At 35.5% G+C, this 24,514-nt stretch overlaps 2 protein-coding genes across 7 annotated transcripts in view; both read right to left on the bottom strand.

Annotated features, from left to right (window-relative positions):
* The window catches only part of LOC143243809 (uncharacterized), a 90,917-nt gene that overhangs the window by 25,255 nt on the left and 41,148 nt on the right, over nt 1-24,514 (bottom strand). For 2 of the 6 annotated variants that reach the window (XM_076487480.1, XM_076487479.1), the window contains one exon: nt 14,124-14,527. The exons of 1 other annotated variant lie outside the window; for it this stretch is intronic. In XM_076487480.1, coding sequence (XP_076343595.1) covers nt 14,389-14,527 — 139 coding nt within the window. In that variant the 3' untranslated portion in view covers nt 14,124-14,388. Of the gene's footprint in view, nt 1-5,173; nt 5,714-10,195; nt 10,369-14,123; nt 14,528-18,911; nt 18,935-24,514 lie in introns of those variants that run through there. 3 more of the 6 variants (XM_076487484.1, XM_076487483.1, XM_076487485.1) reach the window with 3 other exon arrangements.
* On the bottom strand, nt 7,260-10,150 carry LOC143243806 (innexin inx2-like). Its single transcript, XM_076487476.1, has one exon. It carries the CDS (start codon nt 9,925-9,927, stop codon nt 8,803-8,805), a length of 1,125 nt encoding a protein of 374 aa, XP_076343591.1. The 5' UTR covers nt 9,928-10,150; the 3' UTR covers nt 7,260-8,802.

Here is a 24,514-nt window from a genome sequence, read left to right as displayed (position 1 = left end):
TCGTCGTTACATGTTCTGTAACATAATCTTGTTAAACCCCACACAGTTCGTCGTTGCATGTTCTGTAACATAATCTTGTTAAACCCCACACAGTTCGTCGTTACATGTTTTGTAACATAATCATGTTAAACCCCACACAGTTCGTCGTTACATGTTCTCTAACATAATCTTGTTAAACCCCACACAGTTCGTCGTTGCATGTTCTGTAACATAATCTTGTTAAACCCCACACAGTTCGTCGTTACATGTTCTGTAACATAATCTTGTTAAACCCCACACAGTTCGTCGTTGCATGTTCTGTAACATAATCTTGTTAAACCCCACACAGTTCGTCGTCACATGTTCTGTAACATAATCTTGTTAAACCCCACACAGTTCGTCGTTACATGTTCTGTAACATAATCTTGTTAAACCCCACACAGTTCGTCGTTGCATGTTCTGTAACATAATCATGTTAAACCCAACACAGTTCGTCGTCACATGTTCTGTAACATAATCATGTTAAACCCCACACAGTTCGTCGTCACATGTTCTGTAACATAATCATGTTAAACTCCACACAGTTCGTCGTTACATGTTCTGTAACATAATCTTGTTAAACCCCACACAGTTTCTCGTTGCATGTTCTGTAACATAATCATGTTAAACCCCACACAGTTCGTCGACACATGTTCTGTAACATAATCATGTTAAACTCCACACAGTTCGTCGTTACATGTTCTGTAACATAATCTTGTTAAACCCCACACAGTTTCTCGTTGCATGTTCTGTAACATAATCATATTAAACCCCACACAGTTCGTCGTCACATGTTCTGTAACATAATCATGTTAAACCCCACACAGTTCGTCGTCACATGTTCTGTAACATAATCATGTTAAACCCCACACAGTTCGTCGTTACATGTTCTCTAACATAATCATGTTAAACCCCACACAGTTCGTCGTTACATGTTCTCTAACATAATCATGTTAAACCCCACACTATTGGTAAGATAACGACTTGAAAGGGGAAGTTCGGCGTCTTCTATTTTTAGTCCTGATATGGACGTTCCATATGAACAATTAGGGGGCGTCAAAATCATTCTGTACCATGGTGCTACCAGTGCTCATATGCTTCCTATCGGCTAAAATTTCGTCACAGTTTTCTAACTTACAAAGTTCTCTACTGTCTTTACGTATGACCATTTCCAACCCAACCCTATTTCCACTTCTTACATTACTAATGTCTCTCGGTCTCTTTTGTTCATTATTTCCTTTTTATCTCCCTTTTCCTCTTTCTTTCTTTCCTTCCCTTTTTCGGGCCGCCCTTGGTCCTCGGGCTCTGGCATTTTGGTACTATATGCCCATTCTCCTGAAGGGCCCTATGGACAACAGGTTCTGTAAGAGCTCTACGCGGTTACATTTTCAAAACCTATCTGGACCTTACCGGACTGATGTTCAAGAATCATGAACTCCGCTGAGAAGTGACATTCGCTACATATACATTGTTGATAGCAATCTGATATGGCTAGCCTAGAGGAAATAGAATCGTCGTGTTTTGTCTGATGATTCAATAACAGTGAAACCTACGACACGTGAAATAACGATAGAAAGAAAACATGCAAAGTAAATATAGAAACATTTACAGTCTCCTCTACGGATGCCAGTGCATCTAGCTGCTCAACCTCTAATATGAAATGGAATTACTTCACTGACGTCTCTTTTAACTGGTTTGGGGTGAGAGGTTACCTGAAGCGATGACAAATGTAATCCAGACATACCACTTAAACAAACAAGCCGCAACTAACTTCTAGCTCTGCACGAGACGACTGATAAGAGTTATAGAAATACAAGAAAATACGTTTAGTGTCTAAATGATCTTTTTTCGTACGATTCTAAGAAGCCAATTCAAAGAATGTATGTAAATAAACACGTACACGTAAACACACGGACGTAACTTTCGCGCATATTATTGAAAGATAAATGATAAATCTGTGTTTCTCTAACAAGTGTAGAGTTTCACAACTGAGAATCTACGCCGTGCCCACTCCAGGAATCAACCTCTCTCCAAATTATAAGCTTTAAAATTTCTCAGATTTACCACCGAGCCAGCAGGTGTCACTGTGACAAGATTTATTTGTTTGTTTGTAATTAAGCACAAAGCCATCTGTGCTTTGCTCACTACGGGTATCGATACCCTGTTTCTAGTGTAGATAGTCCAATGTAGCTTTACTCTAAACGAAGTAAAATATTCCAGTTAAATTAATATTCATTATGACAAGAAACCCACTTGTAGTAAAAATATATTTTAAAGACGACCGGTACGGGTATTAAAACTTTCATTAAAATAATGTACAGGACAACGTTTCGACTTTCTTAGGTCATTTTCAGGTTAACAGAGATGACCTAAGTTTTAATGCCCATACCAACTGTCTTGAGAATACATTTTTTTCAGATAATTATTAGATTCTCTCTCAAATCTAATGAAATTAAGAATACTCATAAGGTAACAAAACATACAATTTACTTATAAAAATATTAAAATAAAGATTCACATAAAAATCCGTCCCTGGTGGTACGTCTGTGGACTTACATTGCTAGAAACCGGGTTTCGATACCACTGATGGGCAGAGCACAGATAGATCTTTGTGTAGATCTGTACGTAGCAAGAAACATAAAAATCCAGAAATTAAAATGACTGCGATGTTCCCTGTACATCTTTTTCATGGGTTCACATCATCAAAGGCTACAAGTGTTGTCTGATGTTTAACTAAAAGTTGGCTGAAAAAACAACAACCACTACTTGTTCAGCAGTATGAAAAGGGGGTAAAACAATAAAAAAAATCAACAAAAACACTTGTATGAGGAAAACAGGTAGTCATCCCAGCCATCCCTAACTTCTAACTGATAGAATAGAGAAACCTAGTTCACAGCACACACTGTTAACTTCCGAGTTACTCTTGTTGGATGTCTGCCCGAACAATGGACTCTGATCTCACTCTTATAATGCATTCATTAACCTAAAGTATGAAGCATGTTCCTGGAGAAACAGCCAACACGAACCATGAACCTATGAATTTACAGTCTCGGCACGAGCTAACTTCAACCAGCTCCATGACGAAACGAGTCAATAGAAAATTAGGCTTCAACAAATTAATAATTAATCAGTTTTGAAAATTTAATAACTTACAAGTTGTTTTCAGTTACTTTAATTTAAAACGTCAGGTCAATTATAAAACGGTTTGAATTTCCTGGAACGTGTTAGTCGTCATTTCAAGATATGGTTTTTGACGTCTAGTTATTTGCAGTAAAGAAGGTTAGATTATAAAGGGAGCTAGCTGGTTAAAGAATTTCCAAAGTGTAATTAAATTTCACGGTAAAAATAGCATCCAAACAATGTGGCCAGAATGAATACAGAAACTAATAAAATATTCCTAAGTATAGTTACAAGTCTTAAGAAAAATGCCAAAAATGGGAGAAAATTCTGTATATTTAGAAAGCCCTTTCAGAAAATCATTTTGTAGAACTAAGTTTTCAATGCTCTTTAGTCCTAAGAATGAAACAGAACTGACGGACTAGATGAAAGGTGGATAGTTAGTTATACTTATCAACTGCTCTTTGAATGAATGGCTGAACAGTGGGATTTGACTGTCATTCTTATAATGCTTCCACAGCTTTAAAATGCAAAGCGTTGTCTTTGCCTTTTTTTTATCTTCCAGTAAGAACGTAAACCATGTTTCCTCGGATTCACACTCCAGGCACACTAACTACTAGTCCACACCTGAACAGAAAACCGAATTATAATTTTGGTAAGACTAAACTTTTAAATTCATAGTACGTGAGATATTTATCCAACAGTTTAATTGTGGCTTAATGCATAACAATGTATCATCAACAAGAATATATCTATTGGAAGGTCAACCGAAATGTATGGATTAAAAATCCAAGGTTCGATTCCCCGCGATGGACAGAGTAGGTGTAACTTTTCGCTAAAACAAAAATAAACACAGTGGCTAAGTGGCTACGTCAGAGACTGTAAAAGTTGGGGTGTAACCTTCTATACTTTTAAAAACTAGAAGGAAGACAGTCATGTATAAACATTCTCTGCATCAAGGACTTTATATTAACTGTCACTCTTATAACGCATCTATAACTCAAACTGCAGTTTTTTTTAATTAAATCGAGGCACCACATAACTGTTAAGTAACAGCTTGTTTCCCTGTTTTAATATTTTTCCACGGTACTTAACTACGAAAACACTTAAGCTACAAATTAGTGTCAATGGATTATTATTGCTTGTTCGTTAGGTTATCGGATTGTGAACCAGAAGGTCCAATGTTCGAGTGCTTTATAAAAGTGAGAGTGAAATATATTGTTCTCTTCAAAAAGCTAGACAATATTTCTGTAGTAATATGCGCTGCTAACCGGCTGTCCAGCTTTTGATTAGGGGCAACATTTGAAACCTAGGGGTCTCTGTCCTGATCATTAGCTCATGTGTACATAAGACGGTACTCTGATTAGAAGTATCAATATTACACCTTTTGTTATGTTTCTCTACAGTACTCAGACAAGAATAAAATAAACATTGCAACTTTTGTAATTAAAATTAACAGCACACTCACATACAGAAAAGGGCCTCTGCATCGCCAGAAGGTTAGAGGGTGTTCGACTCACAATCTGTAGGTCGCGGGTTCGAAGTCCGGTCCCACCAGATATGTTCGACATTTCAGCCGGGGTTCGTTATAATGTGACGGTAAATTCCACTATTCTTTGGTAAAACAATAGCCCAAGAGTTGGCGGTGGGTGTTGGTGACTAATTGCCTTTCCCTTAGTCGTTCACTGCTAAATTAGGAATGGCTACTGGAAACAGCCATCGTTGGGGCACACAAATTTAGTACTTACCTTAAACAGTTCTACTAAGTTATCTTTGAAAACCAACACAGTAATTCACCTTCACAGGCACAAATAGAGCATGTGTCATGTGTGTATTATATTATTTAGTGTGAATGGAAACATGTTTCACCTATTTGTATCACGTGAAAAATTTTCTTACCGAAACCGAAGACTTTAATTAAAACAGAAACGGATGTTCTCAAATTATAGGAACTTACTTTAGCCTATACTTTGACTCAATGAAATATTATATTAATATAAGATGGATATGAAAAATGGTAAATTAGCAGACAATGAGCTAGGCCTGATTATAGTGTTTATTATAACTACTTGTCAACAAGAACAGAAATTCAATGTTTCAGATACACCAATGAACCAAACTCTCCGAAACACCACAAGTTTATTCAGCGGGTACAAAAATTTTCAAAACAACAATAATTTGTTCGATACAAAACTATTGAAACACCAGTTGTTTGCTCACTGGTACCAAACTACCGGAACAATAATAATTTGTTGAAATACACTATTCCTTTTTACGTTCATATCATGATTAACTAAAGAAACATTTAAACAGTATATAACACCTTGAATATTACACTGTGTAGCGAGTAGGCCTAACATTTATCAATGTCTATCCTTTTCATTCTTTTTGATAAATATCGTCTGAAGTTTATATCCCTTTTAAACAAAATATTAGGATGACACGATGTTAATACTTCACGCATGTGTAAGCTCCAAAGTTTGGAGTTTCTGGATAGTCCATGGAAGGAATCGATTGGAAGAAAGAAGCATCCGGTAGATGGTTTTTAGAAGACAGGATTAATGATAATGGATTTCAGCTGAAACATATTTATTGTAATGAAATCATTCTACACACGGACTGGCATTTTGTTGTTTTTTGTGATAATTTGGGATGAAGAGAAGTTGGAGATAGGATTTGGAAAAGATATTGATGGAGATACTGAGAGGAATAAAAACAAAAGGAATCCAAACCGAGGACTGAGGGTGGAAAACTAGTTAAAGTATGGACTTTAACTAAAAGTCTAAAAGGTCTGGAGGAACCAAGAAGTATGAAAATGAAGAAGATAGGATGAAACACATCTGCAAATGTAAATATGAACAATGAAAGAACTTCGAGTGGATGTATAGAAGACAAGAGGAAGTCGTATAGTATAGAGTGAATCTGGAAGTGTAAAATGATGTTAAATGGAAGAAAACAAGAAAGTAAGAGAGTATAGAGTGAATGTGGGAGTGTGAAATGATGCGAAATGAAAAGAAACAAGAAAGTTAGAGAGTATAGAGTAAATCTGGGTGTGTAAAATGATGCCAAAGGGAAGGAAACAAGAAAGTTAGAGAGTATAGAGTGAATCTGGGTGTGTGAAATGATGCAAAGGAAGGAAACAAGTTAGAAAGTATAGAGTAAATCTAGGTGTGCAGAAATGATGCCAAATGGAAGGAAACAAGAAAGAGAGTATAGAGTGAATCTAGGTGTGAAATGATGCAAAGGAAGGAAACAAGAAAGTTAGAGTATAGAGTGAATCTGGGTGTGTAAAATGATGCCAAAGGGAAGGAAACAAGAAAGTTAGAGAGTATAGAGTAAATCTGGGTGTGCGAAATGATGCCAAATGGAAGGAAACAAGAAAGAGAGTATAGAGTGAATCTGGGTGTGTGAAATGATGCCAAAGGGAAGGAAACAAGAAAGTTAGAGAGTATAGAGTAAATCTGGGTGTGCGAAATGATGCCAAATGGAAGGAAACAAGAAAGAGTATAGAGTGAATCTAGGTGTGTGAAATGATGCAAAGGAAGGAAACAAAAAAGTTAGAGAGTATAGAGTGAATCTAGGTGTGTAAAATGATGCAAAAGGAAGAAACAAGAAAGTTAGAGAGTATAGAGTGAATCTAGGTGTGTGAAATGATGCCAAAGGAAGGAAACAAGAAAGTTAGAAAGTATAGAGTGAATCTAGGTGTGTGAAATGATGCCAAAGGAAGGAAACAAGAAAGTTAGAGTATAGAGTAAATCTAGGTGTGCAGAAATGATGCCAAATGGAAGGAAACAAGAAAGAAGTATAGAGTGAATCTAGGTGTGTAAAATGATGCAAAGGAAGGAAACAAAGTTAGAGTATAGAGTAAATCTAGGTGTGCAAAATGATGCAAATGGAAGGAAACAAGAAAGAGAGTATAGAGTGAATCTGGGTGTGTGAAATGATGCCAAAGGGAAGGAAACAAGAAAGTTAGAGAGTATAGAGTGAATCTGGGTGTGTAAAATGATGCCAAAGGGAAGGAAACAAGAAAGTTAGAGAGTATAGAGTAAATCTGGGTGTGTGAAATGATGCCAAAGGGAAGGAAACAAGAAAGTTAGAGAGTATAGAGTGAATCTGGGTGTGTGAAATGATGCCAAAGGGAAGGAAACAAGAAAGTTAGAGAGTATAGAGTGAATCTGGGTGTGTGAAATGATGCCAAAGGGAAGGAAACAAGAAAGTTAAAGTTTGGTGCATTATATATATTGTTGTTAACTGAATGTTAATTAAAAGTACGTCTAAAATGAAGATATCAGTACAGTAATTGTAAACCTTCCTAAAATAAACATTTTCTAAGCAGTAATTCATTATCATTATGTTCATATTATTATTTATATACATAATAATAACAATAAAAAGACAAAATAAAACAATACAACTCAGAATGACTTTTGGTTAAAATGGTTTCATTAATCTATCAATGAAATGTGGACGTTTAAGAAGTTATCAACAGACCACCAAGGAACGTCCTCACGTCTACACACAAAATAATTATTTGTATTTAAGTTTCGTGTTTTTTATCGATTACTGTTGAACACTGAGACGTAATAACTATACTAAACCCACGTGCTAATGGAATAATAAAAATAAACGGAACGACTTGATTATAATATTCATTTTTACATCAGCTGCCTTTACATATTAATGGTCTTTCAAGTAAAAATAAAACTGAAAACTTCCGTTTGCAAGTTGTCAGGCATATTGGAAAAGATAATATACTCACAACTAGCACGTGCTTAAGAACAAATCTGAAAATACAGATAATCAGTTTTCTAATTTAAAAGAAATGCAATTGACTGATATAAGATCGAAATTTCTTAGTTCAGTCAAATTAACGTCGGTTCCTACTACGTCACATTTAAATGAAGACCAGAAGCCATTCTTAATGATTAGAATAATGTTGATACTTACCCACCCGAATGTGACGGTGTGCAAATAAGAGAATTTTTTATTAGGTCTCCTAAGAGCTAAAGAAAATCCGAATAGAATTGAAAACATTAGTCCCCCTGTAGGTCAGCGGAAAATTTACGGACTTGCAATACTAAAATCTGGGGTTCGATGCGCTCCGGGGAACAGATGGTGGGCATCTCGTTGCGTAGCTTTTTATTGAGAAAATAATAAGAAAAAATTGTATAGAAATAAAGTGTGAATACTATTTCTTATTGTGCAAGTAAAAAAAATATTGTTCTCCTTCGGTGTGCTTGTTATAGCTGAGAGCTTCTAACGGCAAAAATCGGAATTCAATTCCGCGGTGGGCAGAGCACAGACATCTCAATGTGTAGCTTTGTGCTTAACAACAACAGACTGATAAAAGAATTAATATTTTACTGTATTTCATGTATACGGTGGACTCAGCAGATAGCCCAATGTGGCTTTGCTATAATAAAACAAACATTTCGTGTATATTTAACATGTCGGGGTATTATTATAACTTATAGCTGTGACAAAATATCGACGCCATTATAAATGCCCTCATTCATAAATTCGGAATAAAAAACTTAATACACACACACAAGAATATAGATCGTAAGTAGAAATATTAATATTTGGTTTCACTTTCTCAAACAATAAACGTCCTCCCATTCGGTTGTTATAAAAAATGTTTTCTTTTCGGTAGAATTCTGGACTTGTTCAAGTAGAGGAGGCTCCTCTGATCGGCAAGTTTTGTGTCTTTGGGAGAGGTTTCATGGTTTCAACTTCTCTCCGTAAATCGGCAATGACATCCCGAAAATGCACGGAGTCCATATTTTTGGAGAGTAGATCTAGTAGAAACCAATCACCGACTTTAGACTGTTGGATGATAAAATTGACGTCTCTCTTATCGGCAAGGCGAGATCGGAACCTGAGAAGTAGGAGCCGAGGACGAGGCCAGATGATTATGGCTATTCTGTAGATGACCACCAAGCCGGATATGAGAGCAAGGAAAACAAACCAGAACCACAAGATGATGTAGATTTTTTCGTTCAAGATATTAAGTGGCAGAAGACATATCGCATCGTGACGCTGGACATCGCCTGACGACCCGTATCGATGAAAAGTACACTTGGTCAGTCTGGGGAATACCTTAACCATTGGGTCCACTCGGTCTTCTTGGTCCATTTCTGAAAGCTTTAAGACTTGCGTACCGTATGTGGTAAACTGACCACCGAGAAAGGTGTCCATCAAGTACATCTGACCAACTACATTGACACAGTTCATGACTTCGCTAAGGAAGTAGTAAAAGAAATACATCTCGTGATTATTGAAATGTTCCTTCAAGTATGAAACTAAAATACACTTTGTTTCGTTCTTCTTGTCTACAGTCAAAACGGGAGTGTTCAAGTCCATTACAAGACTTTTAATTTTACTACCTTCCCAAGCTTTCCATAAGTACCGGGGAACGTAGAAAAGGATAGCTTGAAGAAAGAGGACTAAAGAGACCCACTGGTAGTACCTGTGGTAAACCCTCTCATCTCCGGGTGTATATTTATCTACTGCAGGAGCGGGGATCTCCACCCCCACTTTTTTATGTAGAGCACCTGGGAGGGTGAAGGTAGAATGAATCCAACAATAAGTATCCAGTAGCTCGTGGGGAATGTCGTCATTACTTATACAGTCAATCGGATCCCCAAATAACTGAGAGCTGGTGATTAGAAGACTCAGACCGGCTAACATTAAAACCGTGACTTTGTAATGTAGTCGAAAAACATTGTTATCAATACAACAGGGGTCAATCTTCAAGATGCCCTTGAGGGATTCAAATAGTTCAAGAAGCATTGTGATTGGTGGAATTAGATTTTTTTTTTTTAAATAAGTTTCACTACTGACTACTGTGGTACTATAGACCTTTCTTCTATCTGTATTCCTTCTTCGGTTGTATTCCAGTCGGTGAATTTACTCAGTAAAACTGATAACGGTGGTATATCTTTACAGTTCACATTTACTCCACGGAGCTATAAAGAACGTCAAATCTTCAAACTCGCAGGTCCATTGATTAAGTGGCATAATTACCACAGTACATTACACACTATTGCCCCTCCAGAAGATGAATGGTTTGCCCCTGCTTTTACTCTATTGGTTGAGTAAGCGATTACAGTATCCAGGGTCTAGGGCGATCTTGTATATGTCTTACTGGAAATCTTGCGTGTCGTGGTTTTAACGTCTATATTTCGTCACTGTGTAGTTTCAAGTTAATGATTCCTTCTGTACGTATTAGTGCTAGAAGGGTTATAAGATATTAAAAAATGCGAGTTTTGTTTGTACTAAATGACATATTACGTCATATCTCAGCGTTTTTAATTTTCTAAAACAAAAGCATAATGGGTAATAACAAATATCATGCGAGAATAAACTACGAGATTAGGTTAGGATAACGCAATCATAACGAGTGCGTATGTTTTAAATATTTAAATTAACACAAAAATATTTGTTTTATATACAAGATAGGAAAGTTAGAGTGAAACACTGTAAATTTTTGTAATTGTATATACTTAAATTAAATTTTTGTAAAGCACTGTCCTGCCACCTTTTGGTTCTTGTGAAAAATACTTTTTGTAAAAAAAATGATTTATAGAAACAAACAGGTTCGCAAGTACGTTCGTAAAATGTTGCTTGTCATTCTTGTTGTGCATTGCTAAAGATACAGTAGCCACATGTACTTAGTAACAGAGGTTATAAAAACAAAACACTTCAGCCTAGAGGGCGTCTCTATTTTACGAGAACAGTGTGTTAGCTGTTATAAAGACTAACAAAAAAGTTTTTAAAAGTTAAATAGACAAAAGCTTTTTTTTTTTTAAATCTGTGGGAAATATATTCCAATAATAAATAAAATGTTTCACTAAGCCTAAAAAAGCATAATAAACAGTTTTTAAAGTTACATGATAATCCATATCAAATTAACTGGTTAATTCCCAACTAATGAAATAACAGAAGGATGTTAGTAAACCAGGCGCCACTGTGGTAATAACAAGGGCTTATAACGCCAAAAATCGGGTTTTGATACACATGATGGGCTTGTTACGTAGTTTTGTACTTAACTAAAAGAAATAAACAATTGGTCTGGCATGGCCAGGTGGTTAAGACACTCGATTCGTAATCCGAGAATCGCGAGTTCGAACCCCGTCACACCGAACATGCTTGCTCTGTCAGCCCTGGGGGCGTTATAAAGTGACGGACAATCCCACTATTCGTTTGTAAAAGAGTAGCTCAAGAGTTGGCAGTGAGTGGTGTGGCGATGACTAACTGCCTTTCCTCTAGTCTTACACTGCTAAATTAGGGATGGCTAGCGCAGATAGCCCTCGTGTAGCATTGTGCGAAATTCAAAAACCCAAACCAAACAAACAATAACGTAGAGAGGGCGCTGTATTTTACCAATGACACAATCACCTGAGTGTATTACGTTCGTTTTAACATGAAATCAAAAGCTTTATTGTATGCTATAAAATAAATTAAAAATGTTTAACCCTTTCACAAAAGTCATTTTCGTGTGTTTTCTCTTTCCATCATTGTTGTTAATAATATTGATGACAACGAAATATAAATATACGTTTTAATAGTTTCGTTTGCTGTTAATATCTGTGTATTTGATACAAATCGCACGGACGATCGAAACGTTTAAACACAAATTCTTCCTTGCCGTAAAAACTCCAACTTATAAAAAAAAAACATTCTATTATTTACAGCTTGGTTTACGCAAGCAGTTAGTTACATGCGATACGTGCTGTGAAACATGACAACACCAAGTATTACACTGTCACATCTAAGCGGAAGTAGGCGGTTTTAAAATACAGAAGCAGCACTGAACCTTTATTACACGCTGTTGCTGGTATGAGTCTGACAAATTTTTATTTACAATTGAAATCTAACCATTTTAATTCCTTATAATGTATCTCAGAACGGCTGGTATGGGTATTAACACTTTTATTGATAAGCAGGGAACAACGTTTTGACCTTAGGTCATCTTCAGGTTAACAAAGAACAAAACCTTTAAAAGGTTTTAGTTGAATATTTATTACTTCATTTTTAACACAACATACACATCTGCATACATTTTTATTTGTAAGAATTATAAAAATTGTTTATGGCATATCATTATATAATCATCTCCACCCGGGGGAATAATACTGTATTATCTAATTTAGGTACAAGGACATACATTCAATTTGGCTAGTACACCCGGGAATATTGACTTTCTTCAAATGAATTGTAGTTTACATTTCCCTGAGGCGTGACATGGCTAGGTGGATTAAGGCGTTATACTCGTAATCTGAGGGTCACGGGTTCGAATCCCGTCGCACCAATCATGCTCGCCCTTTCAGCCATAGTGGCGTTATAATTTGACGGTCAATCCCACTATTCGTTCGTAAAAGAGTAGCTCAAGAGTTGGCAGTGAGTGGTGTGGTGATGACTAACTGCCTTCCCTCTAGTCTCACACTGCAAAATTGGGGACGGCTCGCGCAGATAGCCCTCATGTAGCTTTGCGCGAAACTCAAACAAAGAAAACATTTCCCTAAAAACACTAATACTTTCTTAAAATTTTTATAACTTTATAGACACATTTTTGGTGTTCATGTTTCTATTAAAATGTTTTTCGCACTACTTGATTCAGGAACACGCACGTGTTATTGTTAATACGCCAATTAAAAGCAGTAATACTATAACCTCATGTGTAAATCCAATGATTTCCCGTGTCTTCGGATAATTTACCCATCCTATATAAAGTGATTTAGTTCTATACCTTATATAGAATTGCCGGAAATTATGGTAACACTTACTTCTAGGTGTGTCGCAACTCTGGCCTGTGTCATGCTCCTTTAGTGTGTTATGCATGCGGCACTGTAGTTCTGTTGGTCTGGCAAAATCATTATTGTTACTGTATAGCCTATGTTTTAGTGTCATAAGTAGTCGCCGTAACACACGTTTTAGTGTTTGTTTGTTTTTGAATTTCGCGCAGAGCTACACGAGGACTATCTACGCTAGCCGTCCCTAATTTTGCAGTGTAAGACTAGAGGGATGGCAGTTAGTCATCATCACACATCGCCACCTGTTGAGCTACTCTTATAACAACGAATAGTGGGACTGATCGTAACAATATAACGCTCCCATGGCTGAAAGGGCGAGCATGTTTCGTGTGACGGGATTCGAACCCGCGACCCTCAGGTTACGAGTCGAGTGCCTTAACCACCTGGCCATGCAGGGCCCATATTGTAGTGTCTAGTACATTAGTTTGTGTAATAAACAGTCACAGAATTACCGAATACGCACACTATAAAATTATGCAATTTGTAAGGTCGTGGATAAATTTTTTTACAAAAACTTTTGGGTGTTTCAAGAAATCCGAAGATCAAACTTTATTAATCTGAACAGTTTCTTGGAGGTCAATCACTGAAAAAATTATAAATTCGAAATACTGTTTTAAATTATAGTTATACAAAAATGACTATTCTATAATAAAGCAATGTTATCGTCACACTATGAATATATTTCTACGGCAAATGAACGTTATCATAATGTTAAAAAGGGCATATAGACACGTGCTACTTGGCCGTGAACAATGTTGATTTTGCTAACACTTCTGACATGAGGAAGGTTTTATTAGTTAGTTTTATAATAAGAACACATAGCATCTATAAAGACATGCGACCGAAACAGTGGTAATCAAACTTAAGCCTGTAATCTGTTGTATTAAGAACACACAGCATCTATAAAGACACGTGACCGAAATGGCGGTAATCAAACTCAAGCCTGTAATCTGTTGTAATAAGAACACACAGCATGTATAAAGACACGTGACCGAAACGGTGGTAAACAAACTCAAGCCTGTAATCTGTTGTAATAAGAACACACAGCATCTATAAAGACATGCGACCGAAATGGCGGTAATCAAACTCAAGCCTGTAATCTGTTGTAATAAGAACACACAGCATGTATAAAGACATGTGACCGAAACGGTGGTAAACAAACTTAAGTCTGAATCCGAGATTCATCTTCTTTAATAAAACATTCTTTTCAACATACTTCTTATAAACAAGTTAATAAAAACTGTATTTACAGGATTCTTTGACACCAGTTTACCCGAGTGTTCTTCCACGCATCATTAGAATCTTTTATTAACCCCAGGGATTTGTTGCCCTTTTATGGACAATCAAAAAGAAAATTGTACTTTGTGATGTTTCCGCCAGATGACGTTAGACGACAAATAAAGTATAAATATGTCATATCTATAAAAGATAAGGTGCTTTATCGAAGTCCACAGACAGTGGGTACTACTGTTAAAAATGCTCGTGAAACACCATCATGGGAAGACAAATGACGTAACTTCCTTTTTCGATCCACTGACACAGTTTGTGTACGTTTCTTTCTTGGTAGAGATAACATTCTAACGTAGAAAGAAAATTATTCTATGATAAATGACGTGAAACCTAATTCATTTCTCTTCATGAAGATTAAAACACGTAAATAGAAACATAAAAGTGACAGACCAGAAGAAAACACATTGTCAAATAAATTAAATAAATATATAGAAGGCTCTAACACAATTCATATATAAAAAGCAAATTCCATTTTTATACAATAGGTTGTGAACTTTTTGTTGCGTAAGTGAATAAGAAAATGTTTGAGAAATTATGACATGATTAGTTTCATTTAACTTATTTTTCCGATGTTTACAACGCGGACTTTCAACCATCTGAAGACAATGCTCTATCGGTGTTAACACTTATACTTTCATTAACAATAAGGAACTCCAAATGAAAAAAAAAATTAAACTTTTTTATTAACATCGTTAAAAGACCACCCTCCACCACCACCAGAAAAAAATTCTCCATATTTAGATCAGAGACATGTGTTCGCCCTATTGTACAACTACAAATTCCCAAACTGGTGAGCATGGTTCGGATTCGTACGATAACACAAAATATTCTCCGCACTTTGAGTTGTGGGTGCGTTATAAAAGGGACAGTTGATTTCTAAGCGTGGGAAGCAGGGTTATGTTGGCCGTTTGTTTTTCTTGTTTTTTTAATTTTACACAAAGCTATACGAGGACTATCTACGCTAGCCGTCCTTAATTTAGCAGTGTAAGACTAGAGAAAAGGCAGCTAGTCATCACCATCCATCGCCAACTCTCGCTTGTGTTACTCTTTTGCCAAGGAATAGTGAACTTGACCGCACATTATAACGTCTCCACGGCTGAAAGGATGAGCATGTTTGGTGTGACGGGAATTCGATTCCGCGATCATCAGATTGCGACTCGAGCGCCTTAACCTCCTGGTCATGGCAGGCAGATGGTGTTAAGATTTCAACTCTTGTCTTCCTGCTTATTTAATTCTAAGTTGTTGCTTCCCAGTTATTCAGTTGTACGGTATTGTTTTCACGTCTATTTAAACCTTCAATATTGTTTTCTAGTTTATTTCAATTCATAATATTGTTTCATTGTTTGTTTAAATCTTCAACATTTTTTCCTCTTTATTCAAATTTCACAATATATTTTCTTGTTTATTTTAATAAACGATATTGTTTTTCTATTTGTTTAAATACCCAGTAATCAGGCGATGATCATTCTAGGCCTCAACATCTACAGATACAAAGACCCAGTAGCTACTACTGTTCATTATTGTTTTTACGTGAGAGATTGTGAGCCTTATTACTTTAGTATTTTTTATTACTTTTTAGAGCTTGTCTAGTTCTATAAGGCAGTTTAGTTCTGGTTTCGTGGCCTGGTACGAGGTGCATTCGATTTTCAATCGGAGGGTTCAAAGTCCGTCACCGAAGACGCTTGCCATTTTAGACGTGAGAACGTCATAACATTTGCTTATTTAGAATTAAGCATACAGCTACAGAATGGGTTATCTGTGCTGTGTTCACCATGGATATCAAAACCCGATTTTTAGCGGTGTGAATCCGCAGACATACCACTGTGCCACTGAGGAATGTTAGAATGTAACGGCTAATCCCACGTTTTATTGACAAATACCAACCTACGATTTGGCAGGAGCTAACTAGTTGTTCCAGTCATTCACTTCTAAACTGAGGACAACTAGCGCAGATAGACCTTGCATTTTTTTTGGACGAACGTTAACAAATAAAACGTTCAGATAAATTCAGTTTATAAATAAACAGATTGCTTCAAGTATTGCGTATTTAAGTCCACATAGTATGAAAACTTTACCCTAAAATTAGTTTTTGTTGAACAATAAATATTATATTTCTACTATTCTATTCATTGGCAAGGTCTAGTTCTTATCAGTATTGTTATATTGCATGCGCTATTGCACTAGATTTTCTTAATATACAAATTTATTTCTCATAACGTAAATTTATGGTCACAAAATGTATGATTTTGTTTGTAGTTAAGCACAAATCCACACGGTGAGCTATCTATGCTCTGCCCACCACGGTTATGGAAACCTAATTTTTAGCGTTCTAAGTCCAAATACATAACGCAGTGCACTGAAGGGGGAGCAAATTTATATATATTCTTATATATAACAACATAAATTTTAATTCGTTGTAATTTATTACAGTTTCAGAGCACCTAAGTGTTTGTTTCTTTAAAATGAAACATCAAATTTACGGAAAGGGCTGAAACATATTGGCGGATTAATACAACGCAAATGTGAAAATTACTCTTTCGTAAATATCAAAATATAGTGTTAATAATTTGTTCTTTAAACTGAAAAAAATTAAACGGGAAACCACTGGATCTAATTCATAAAAAAAAAATTGTTAATGTGCTGCCATCTAGTATGTAAACAAACAAGTACACACAGGATTTCAAACGCGTCAGCGAGGATTGTTTATTTGCTTTCTGCATTTAGCGCAAAGCTACACGAGGGCTATCTGCACTAACCGTCCCTAATTTATCAGTGTAAGACTATAGGGAAGGCAGTTAGTTACCACCACTCATCTCCAGCTCTTTTATCAAAGAAAAGTGGGTCTTACCCCTACAGCTGAAAGGGCAAGCACATTTGGTGAGATGGGGATTCGAACCCGCGACTCTCAGATTATAATGTGACGGTCAATCTCACTCTTCGTTGATAAAAGAGTAGCCCAAGAGTTGGTGGTGGGTGGTTACGACTAGCTATTAAATTAGGGACGACTAGGTAGCGCTTGTGTAGCTTTTCGAAAAATTAAAAAACAACAACAAACAAATAACAGATAAACTGATATTTAAGCAAAATATAAGTTCTGGATATGTTACATTTCAAACACAGATAACAAAACAAGTACAAATAGACAAGTTCGGAAAATAGAGTTGATATTTATTCGTGAAGTGTTTATGTATTTTACTACTGGCTGCTGTAACATTCCTTGAATAGGTTACCTGATCCCAGGTAGCAAACACAAGGTCAAGCTGTTATAATGTGTGTGTTTTCTTATAGCAAAGCCACGTCGGGCTATCTGCTGAGCCCACCGAGGGGAATCGAACCCCTGCAAGCTGTTATAAACTTGAATTATAGTTAGGTAGAGATTATACCATCCGTGGTGTATAGTCTTCAGCAGTTATATAAAGCTTACATTTGTGATGCATGCTTACGTTGATTTTAACATGTAGGAACATTTACAGTGTTTATACAAACGAAAGTCTGTACGAACAACACTGAAGGTATTCCAAAGTTTCCTTTGCATACCTGAAGGTCGTAGGTTCACTTTCATGTGTATCTAAAAATAAAGATATAATTAAGTATTATCCAACAAAATAGTTTTAATTAGCCTTTTGTAACTATGGTGACTATTTGTTCAAATTAACGTCAGCGACAATTTTGTTAGTTTACATTAAACAAGTTTCTGGTACAAAAAATGATTTAGTTGTTTAAGAGTGAACGGTGGAAGAAACAAAAAATCAACATGTCATTCCCTGAATTACTCTATAAAAACAATCAAAGAAAATGTGTGTCATTTATCGGATGAAATTCCCTCCGATAAGTGTTTGTAGGATATAAAGGTGCGTTCAATGAAAGATGAAAGAAAAACCACTACGGTTTAGAATGTCCTCTTCCGAGTGTCTGTTGTGTGTAAATGTCATCCAGTACTTTATCGAAAACATTACATAGTTTAATTATTACTTCCTCAAACGTCTATCTGTTTTATAGAAAAGGCACTAATTAGTTCACAGTGCTCTGCTCTAAGTGTTCAACATATATTTATAACTAACTATCCGAACACCTTTATAGTGTGAGAGAGTCATATTTATTCGCTCCTTCTATAATCCTTCTACACATAAAAACAGACAGACACAGACATACGCGAGCATGACGTTTAACGATTTCACTTTAAGTTTTCTGCAGGTGAATTTATCATTATTAAGCGTAGCGTCAAGCAACGCACAACAGTTTCCATCTCTTTTAATGTTAACATGCCTGAAGAACATGAGATAGCAAAGGTAACAGCACACCGCTTAAGATCACGCAATGACGTGCTTAGATTATACAAGTATTGTTTTATTAAATGACCCCACACTCGAACTTTGTATGGGATTTACTCCAAAAACGTTTTAGTCACGTATTTACTGAGAAATAAATGGTGTGAAAACAATTATAGTTTGTGTGAACCACAAGAACGGTGTTATTAAACAATGTAAATAACTTAAATTGTTGTTGACTTCTTGTAAACTACCAATAACTTCTGATCAAAGCAAGTCATCTATATAGACCAGAGTACTAAACAGACATTTAATAAATATTCCCCCGGTTTGTCAGCAGTAATTATCAAGACTTAAAACGTTGAAATCCGAAGTTCTATCTCCTACGATAACCAGAGCACAGATATCTCGATTTGTAGCTTTCAGCTGAAACAAACAAACCCTTTTAATATTAAAAAATATAATGGATAAGTTAAAAGAAAACGAGATAAAATGGTTGAAAGTCCTCCATTTCCCTATATTTATTGCCATAATTATTACATGAAAATAATAAATGAAAACGTCAGATGAAATGTAAAAGACAGCTATGATTAATGCATTCTTTTACTCTTGACTGATTCGCTTATTACAAACGATAACATTTATTTATGTTAAACTTTGTATTCAGGTTTTATAATCCTAGTTGTCTCGTGTGTGCATAGTAGACACAATACTCTAATTGGTTGTTGTTTTATCATTGTTGGGATAAGTTCCTACAAATAAAACTCCCACGTGTAGCTTTTGTTTCGGCATATTGTTGGGATAAACTCCTATAAATAAAAATTGCACGTGCAGTTGTTGTATTAGCACATTGCTAGGGGTAAGTTCCTATAAAGAAAAGTTCCACGTGCAATTTGGGTTAGAACATTGTTCGGATAAATTCCTATAACTAAAACTCACACGTTTAGATTTTTCATTCAGCATCTTGTTGGGATAAGCTCCATTTAAAGAAAGATTCCACGTGCAATTTGTTTCAGCACATTGTTGGGATAAGCTCTCATAAATAAAAACTGCACGTGCAGTTGTATTAGCACAGTGTTGGGATAAGTTCCTACAAATAAAACTCCCACGTGTAACTTTTGTGTCAGCATATTGTTGGGATAAGCTCCTATAAATAAAAATTGCACGTGCAGTTATTGTATTAGAGCATTGTTGGGATAAGCTCCTATAAATAAAAATCCCACGTGCAGATTTTGTATCAGCATATTTTTGAGATAATTTCGTATGTGGAGAAAGTTAAAAATAATCTATTTTTATTTATAAACAGCTCATGAAGTTAAACTTGAATTCATAACAATTTCATAATTAACTTATAATATAGGGCTTTTATTCATACTTAATCCTTGTGTTATCTGTACCACAAACATACCAGTGGTACTACCATTTAATAGTGCTCCGTGTTGATAAGAAAGTTACGAAACAAGAAACGAATATTTCATCTCCATCAATGACGAAATAGTAATAACAACGTTTTCTTAGTAACCTCAACGTTTCTGATGGTTGAATTTCACTATCGTTAAACGAAGCCTTTTTTTCAAAAGTTTCCCCTATTATTAAACGAAACATTTTATGGTGATTGCATTTATCCACTGAGAAACGAAATATTTTGGGCAACGTTTCATTTCTTTAGTGTGAAACAAAACGATTTTTGATACTAACACTTCCCTCCTGATGATCTAAAAATATTTCAAACCAGTTTATGTAAATTTTACGCTAAATTATGGACTTTAATATATTCAGTACTTGCCCTTCCAAGTTGGGGAATAAAAACAACAACAAGACAACATCAGAAGTGTATTAACCCTTGACCTTCCACAGACCATATCGTGTACTTCTCATATCAGTTTTTGTTTTCTCGTGACCAAATGAAAGAAAAAGACATATCCACACGATTCAGTAACCATACCTCCTGAAGAAAGGTTTCAAAACATCAAAAGACACGTGACAGGCTTAACTCTTTCAACGAACAACTAAAATTAAACATCAAGGTTCGTTTCCTTATTGTTGAGCGCAATGGGTTATTAGCACAGGTTTCGAAACCTGATTTTTGATATTTAACCTCTCTGACCTACCATCGAAACACTGGAGGTCTAGACGTCAACGATAAATAATGAAAGCTTAGAATTCATCTTACGAAAACCCTGAAACAGGTGAAAGTAATCACGAACGTTTAACCGGTATGTTGAAAACCGATCTCCTAAAACACGTACCAGACATCTGGAACAGGATTTTATTTCATAAAACACACGTGATCGTTGAGTTTTAATCAGAGTTTTACTTATTCGTAAATGACGACTAATGGAGAATCATTGTTTGCCATTGTAGTAGTACAATACTTACATGTGTATTTATACATACCAACAATGTTTACCATTGTAGTACAACAATACTTACATGTGTATACACACACACGTTTACTACTGTTCTACCACAATGCTTACAAGTATTTATACGTACCAATATTTTTATCCTTGTAGTACTACAATACTTATGAATATATATACACATACATACTCTAACAATATTTACTACTGTAGGACAACAATACTTAAGTTTTTACATATACCAGTATTGTTTACCATTCTAGTACTACAATACTTACACCAACAATGTTTACTACTGTTGTACAATAATTACAAGTATTTATCCACACCAACATTATTTACCATTGTAGTACAACAATACTTAAGAATATACATCTATACCTACATTGTTTACAATGTTGTTACTACAACATTTATAAGTATACACCCATAAAAATATGATAACCGTAATCTGCTTGAAATGTGCAAGTCACGTGTCAACATAAAAACATCCATGACCCATGACAACGCTCTCGCTCTAACCTCACCTAATGAAAAAAAATTGAAACACTCACGTCTGTACTAATAAGTAGATATCGTGTAAAGACTGTTTTTTCCACTTTATGACATATGTATAATAATGCGTCAGCCTTAGAATAAAAACTGACCTCTACACTGAAATAGTTTACAAACAGAATTAATGACAGTTCAACATTTCCGTATGGATGTCGAAGATTAACGTTTTATTTATTTTAATTCCACAAAATGAAACAAATAGAACACATAATAAGATTTGATGTTGTAGTATTGTTTGGTTTATTAGTTCGGAATTTTTGTATGTTTACTATTTACCCATTTCGACATTATAAGAATAACTATTCGTATTGTTATTTTTCACTACAACAGTACCAAAGCCACGCACAATCACACACACGTATATATATAGAATATCGAAATAGCTTTTTTAAAATGACGGTTAATATTAATAAACTACTATTGTACTAGATTGTACTTCCTTCGGGGATCGTGCATTATCTAATTCTTATACAAAACTCTACATTAAATGTTACTGTTAAATCGGGTTTTTCGGAAGAAAAACTACACCAGTCTTGTTCTACTTGGAAACTTTTTCATAAAGTTCAAATACAAGTTCAAAGCTAAAACGTAACAAAACAACAGGTTCATAAAGTATATTGGGAGGTGTAACTACAGTGTATCCCAGACAAATTACCTATAATTATACTACTAGCATGTGTGAAGGCTCTGTAGTCCACTATGTCTGTAGTCCAGTATATTTACCATAGTTACAACATTGGATAAACTATCTTCTAAAATAGTGATCAAAGCTCTCTCGCATTAAACAAACTATCTTCTAAAGTAGTGATCAAAGCTCTCTCGCATTAAACAAACTATCTTCTAAAGTAGTGATCAAGGCTCTCTCGCATTAAACAAACTATCTTCTAAAGTAGTGATCAAGGCTCTCTCGCATTAAACAAACTATCTTCTAAAGTAGTGATCAAGGCTCTCTCGCATTAAACAAACTATCTTCTAAAGTAGTGATCAAGGCTCTCTCGCATTAAACAAACTATCTTCTAAAGTAGTGATCAAGGCTCTCTCGCATTAAACAAACTATCTTCTAAAGTAGTGATCAAGGCTCTCTCGCATTAAACAAACTATCTTCTAAAGTAGTGATCAAGGCTCTCTCGCATTAAACAAACTATCTTCTAAAGTAGTGATCAAGGCTCTCTCGCATTAAACAAACTATCTTCTAAAGTAGTGATCAAGGCTCTCTCGCATTAAACAAACTATCTTCTAAAGTAGTGATCAAGGCTCTCTCGCATTAAACAAACTATCTTCTAAAGTAGTGATCAAGGCTCTCTCGCATTAAACAAACTATCTTCTAAAGTAGTGATCAAGGCTCTCTCGCATTAAACAAACTATCTTCTAAAGTAGTGATCAAGGCTCTCTCGCATTAAACAAACTATCTTCTAAAGTAGTGATCAAGGCTCTCTCGCATTAAACAAACTATCTTCTAAAGTAGTGATCAAGGCTCTCTCGCATTAAACAAACTATCTTCTAAAGTAGTGATCAAGGCTCTCTCGCATTAAACAAACTATCTTCTAAAGTAGTGATCAAGGCTCTCTCGCATTAAACAAACTATCTTCTAAAGTAGTGATCAAGGCTCTCTCGCATTAAACAAACTATCTTCTAAAGTAGTGATCAAGGCTCTCTCGCATTAAACAAACTATCTTCTAAAGTAGTGATCAAGGCTCTCTCGCATTAAACAAACTATCTTCTAAAGTAGTGATCAAGGCTCTCTCGCATTAAACAAACTATCTTCTAAAGTAGTGATCAAGGCTCTCTCGCATTAAACAAACTATCTTCTAAAGTAGTGATCAAGGCTCTCTCGCATTAAACAAACTATCTTCTAAAGTAGTGATCAAGGCTCTCTCGCATTAAACAAACTATCTTCTAAAGTAGTGATCAAGGCTCTCTCGCATTAAACAAACTATCTTCTAAAGTAGTGATCAAGGCTCTTTTGCATTAAACAAACTATCTTCTAAAGTAGGGATCAAGGCTCTTTTGCATTAAACAAACTATCTTCTAAAGTAGTGATCAAGGCTCTTTTGCATTAAACAAACTATCTTCTAAAGTAGTGATCAAGGCTCTTTTGCATTAAACAAACTATCTTCTAAAGTAGTAATCAAGGCTCTCTCGCATTGAACAAACTATCTTCTAAAGTAGTGATCAAGGCTCTCTCGCATTAAACAAACTATCTTCTAAAGTAGTGATCAAAGCTCTCTCGCATTAAACAAACTATCTTCTAAAGTAGTGATCAAGGCTCTCTCGCATTAAACAAACTATCTTCTAAAGTAGTGATCAAGGCTCTCTCGCATTAAACAAACTATCTTCTAAAGTAGTGATCAAGGCTCTCTCGCATTAAACAAACTATCTTCTAAAGTAGTGATCAAAGCTCTCTCGCATTAAACAAACTATCTTCTAAAGTAGTGATCAAGGCTCTCTCGCATTAAACAAACTATCTTCTAAAGTAGTGATCAAGGCTCTTTTGCATTAAACAAACTATCTTCTAAAGTAGGGATCAAGGCTCTTTTGCATTAAACAAACTATCTTCTAAAGTAGGGATCAAGGCTCTTTTGCATTAAACAAACTATCTTCTAAAGTAGTGATCAAGGCTCTTTTGCATTAAACAAACTATCTTCTAAAGTAGTGATCAAAGCTCTCTCGCATTAAACAAACAATCTTCTAAAGTAGTGATCAAAGCTCTTTTGCATTAAACAATCTTCTAAAGTAATGAACAAAGCCTTCTTCAGTTAAATAACCTGTGTCTTGTTGTTCGTGTTCAAGTTACGTCTGTATCACTGAAACGTGCATCAGACCACTACAGTAACTTAACAACCCTTAGTCATTTGTAACTTAACAGTCACGTAACTGTGCCTCGTCACTCTTTCTGCATATCTGACTCAGGAAACGTTATTGTTTCAGGTTTAAAATTGCAACCTCTGGACATGTGACATGACTTATGGTAAAACAATAATTACAGTTCCGTGAATGGAGATTCGTTAAATTAAGAGGAATATGCGGATTTCTGAAGAAAAGGTAAACAGTCCTGTCAGGGTAAAGGAGATGAGAATGTCATTTCTAG

The sequence above is a fragment of the Tachypleus tridentatus genome, chromosome 2 (assembly GCF_004210375.1).
Source record: "Tachypleus tridentatus isolate NWPU-2018 chromosome 2, ASM421037v1, whole genome shotgun sequence".
NCBI classification, from domain to species: Eukaryota; Metazoa; Arthropoda; class Merostomata; order Xiphosura; family Limulidae; genus Tachypleus; species Tachypleus tridentatus.
The sequence above is the reverse complement of the archived record's forward strand: the minus strand, read 5'-3'. Positions and strand labels throughout refer to the sequence as shown.

Coding starts and splice junctions, on each gene's coding strand:
- LOC143243806 (XM_076487476.1), bottom strand. CDS start 9,927: ATGCTTCTTGAACTATTTGAATCCCTCAAGGGCATCTTGAAGATTGAC.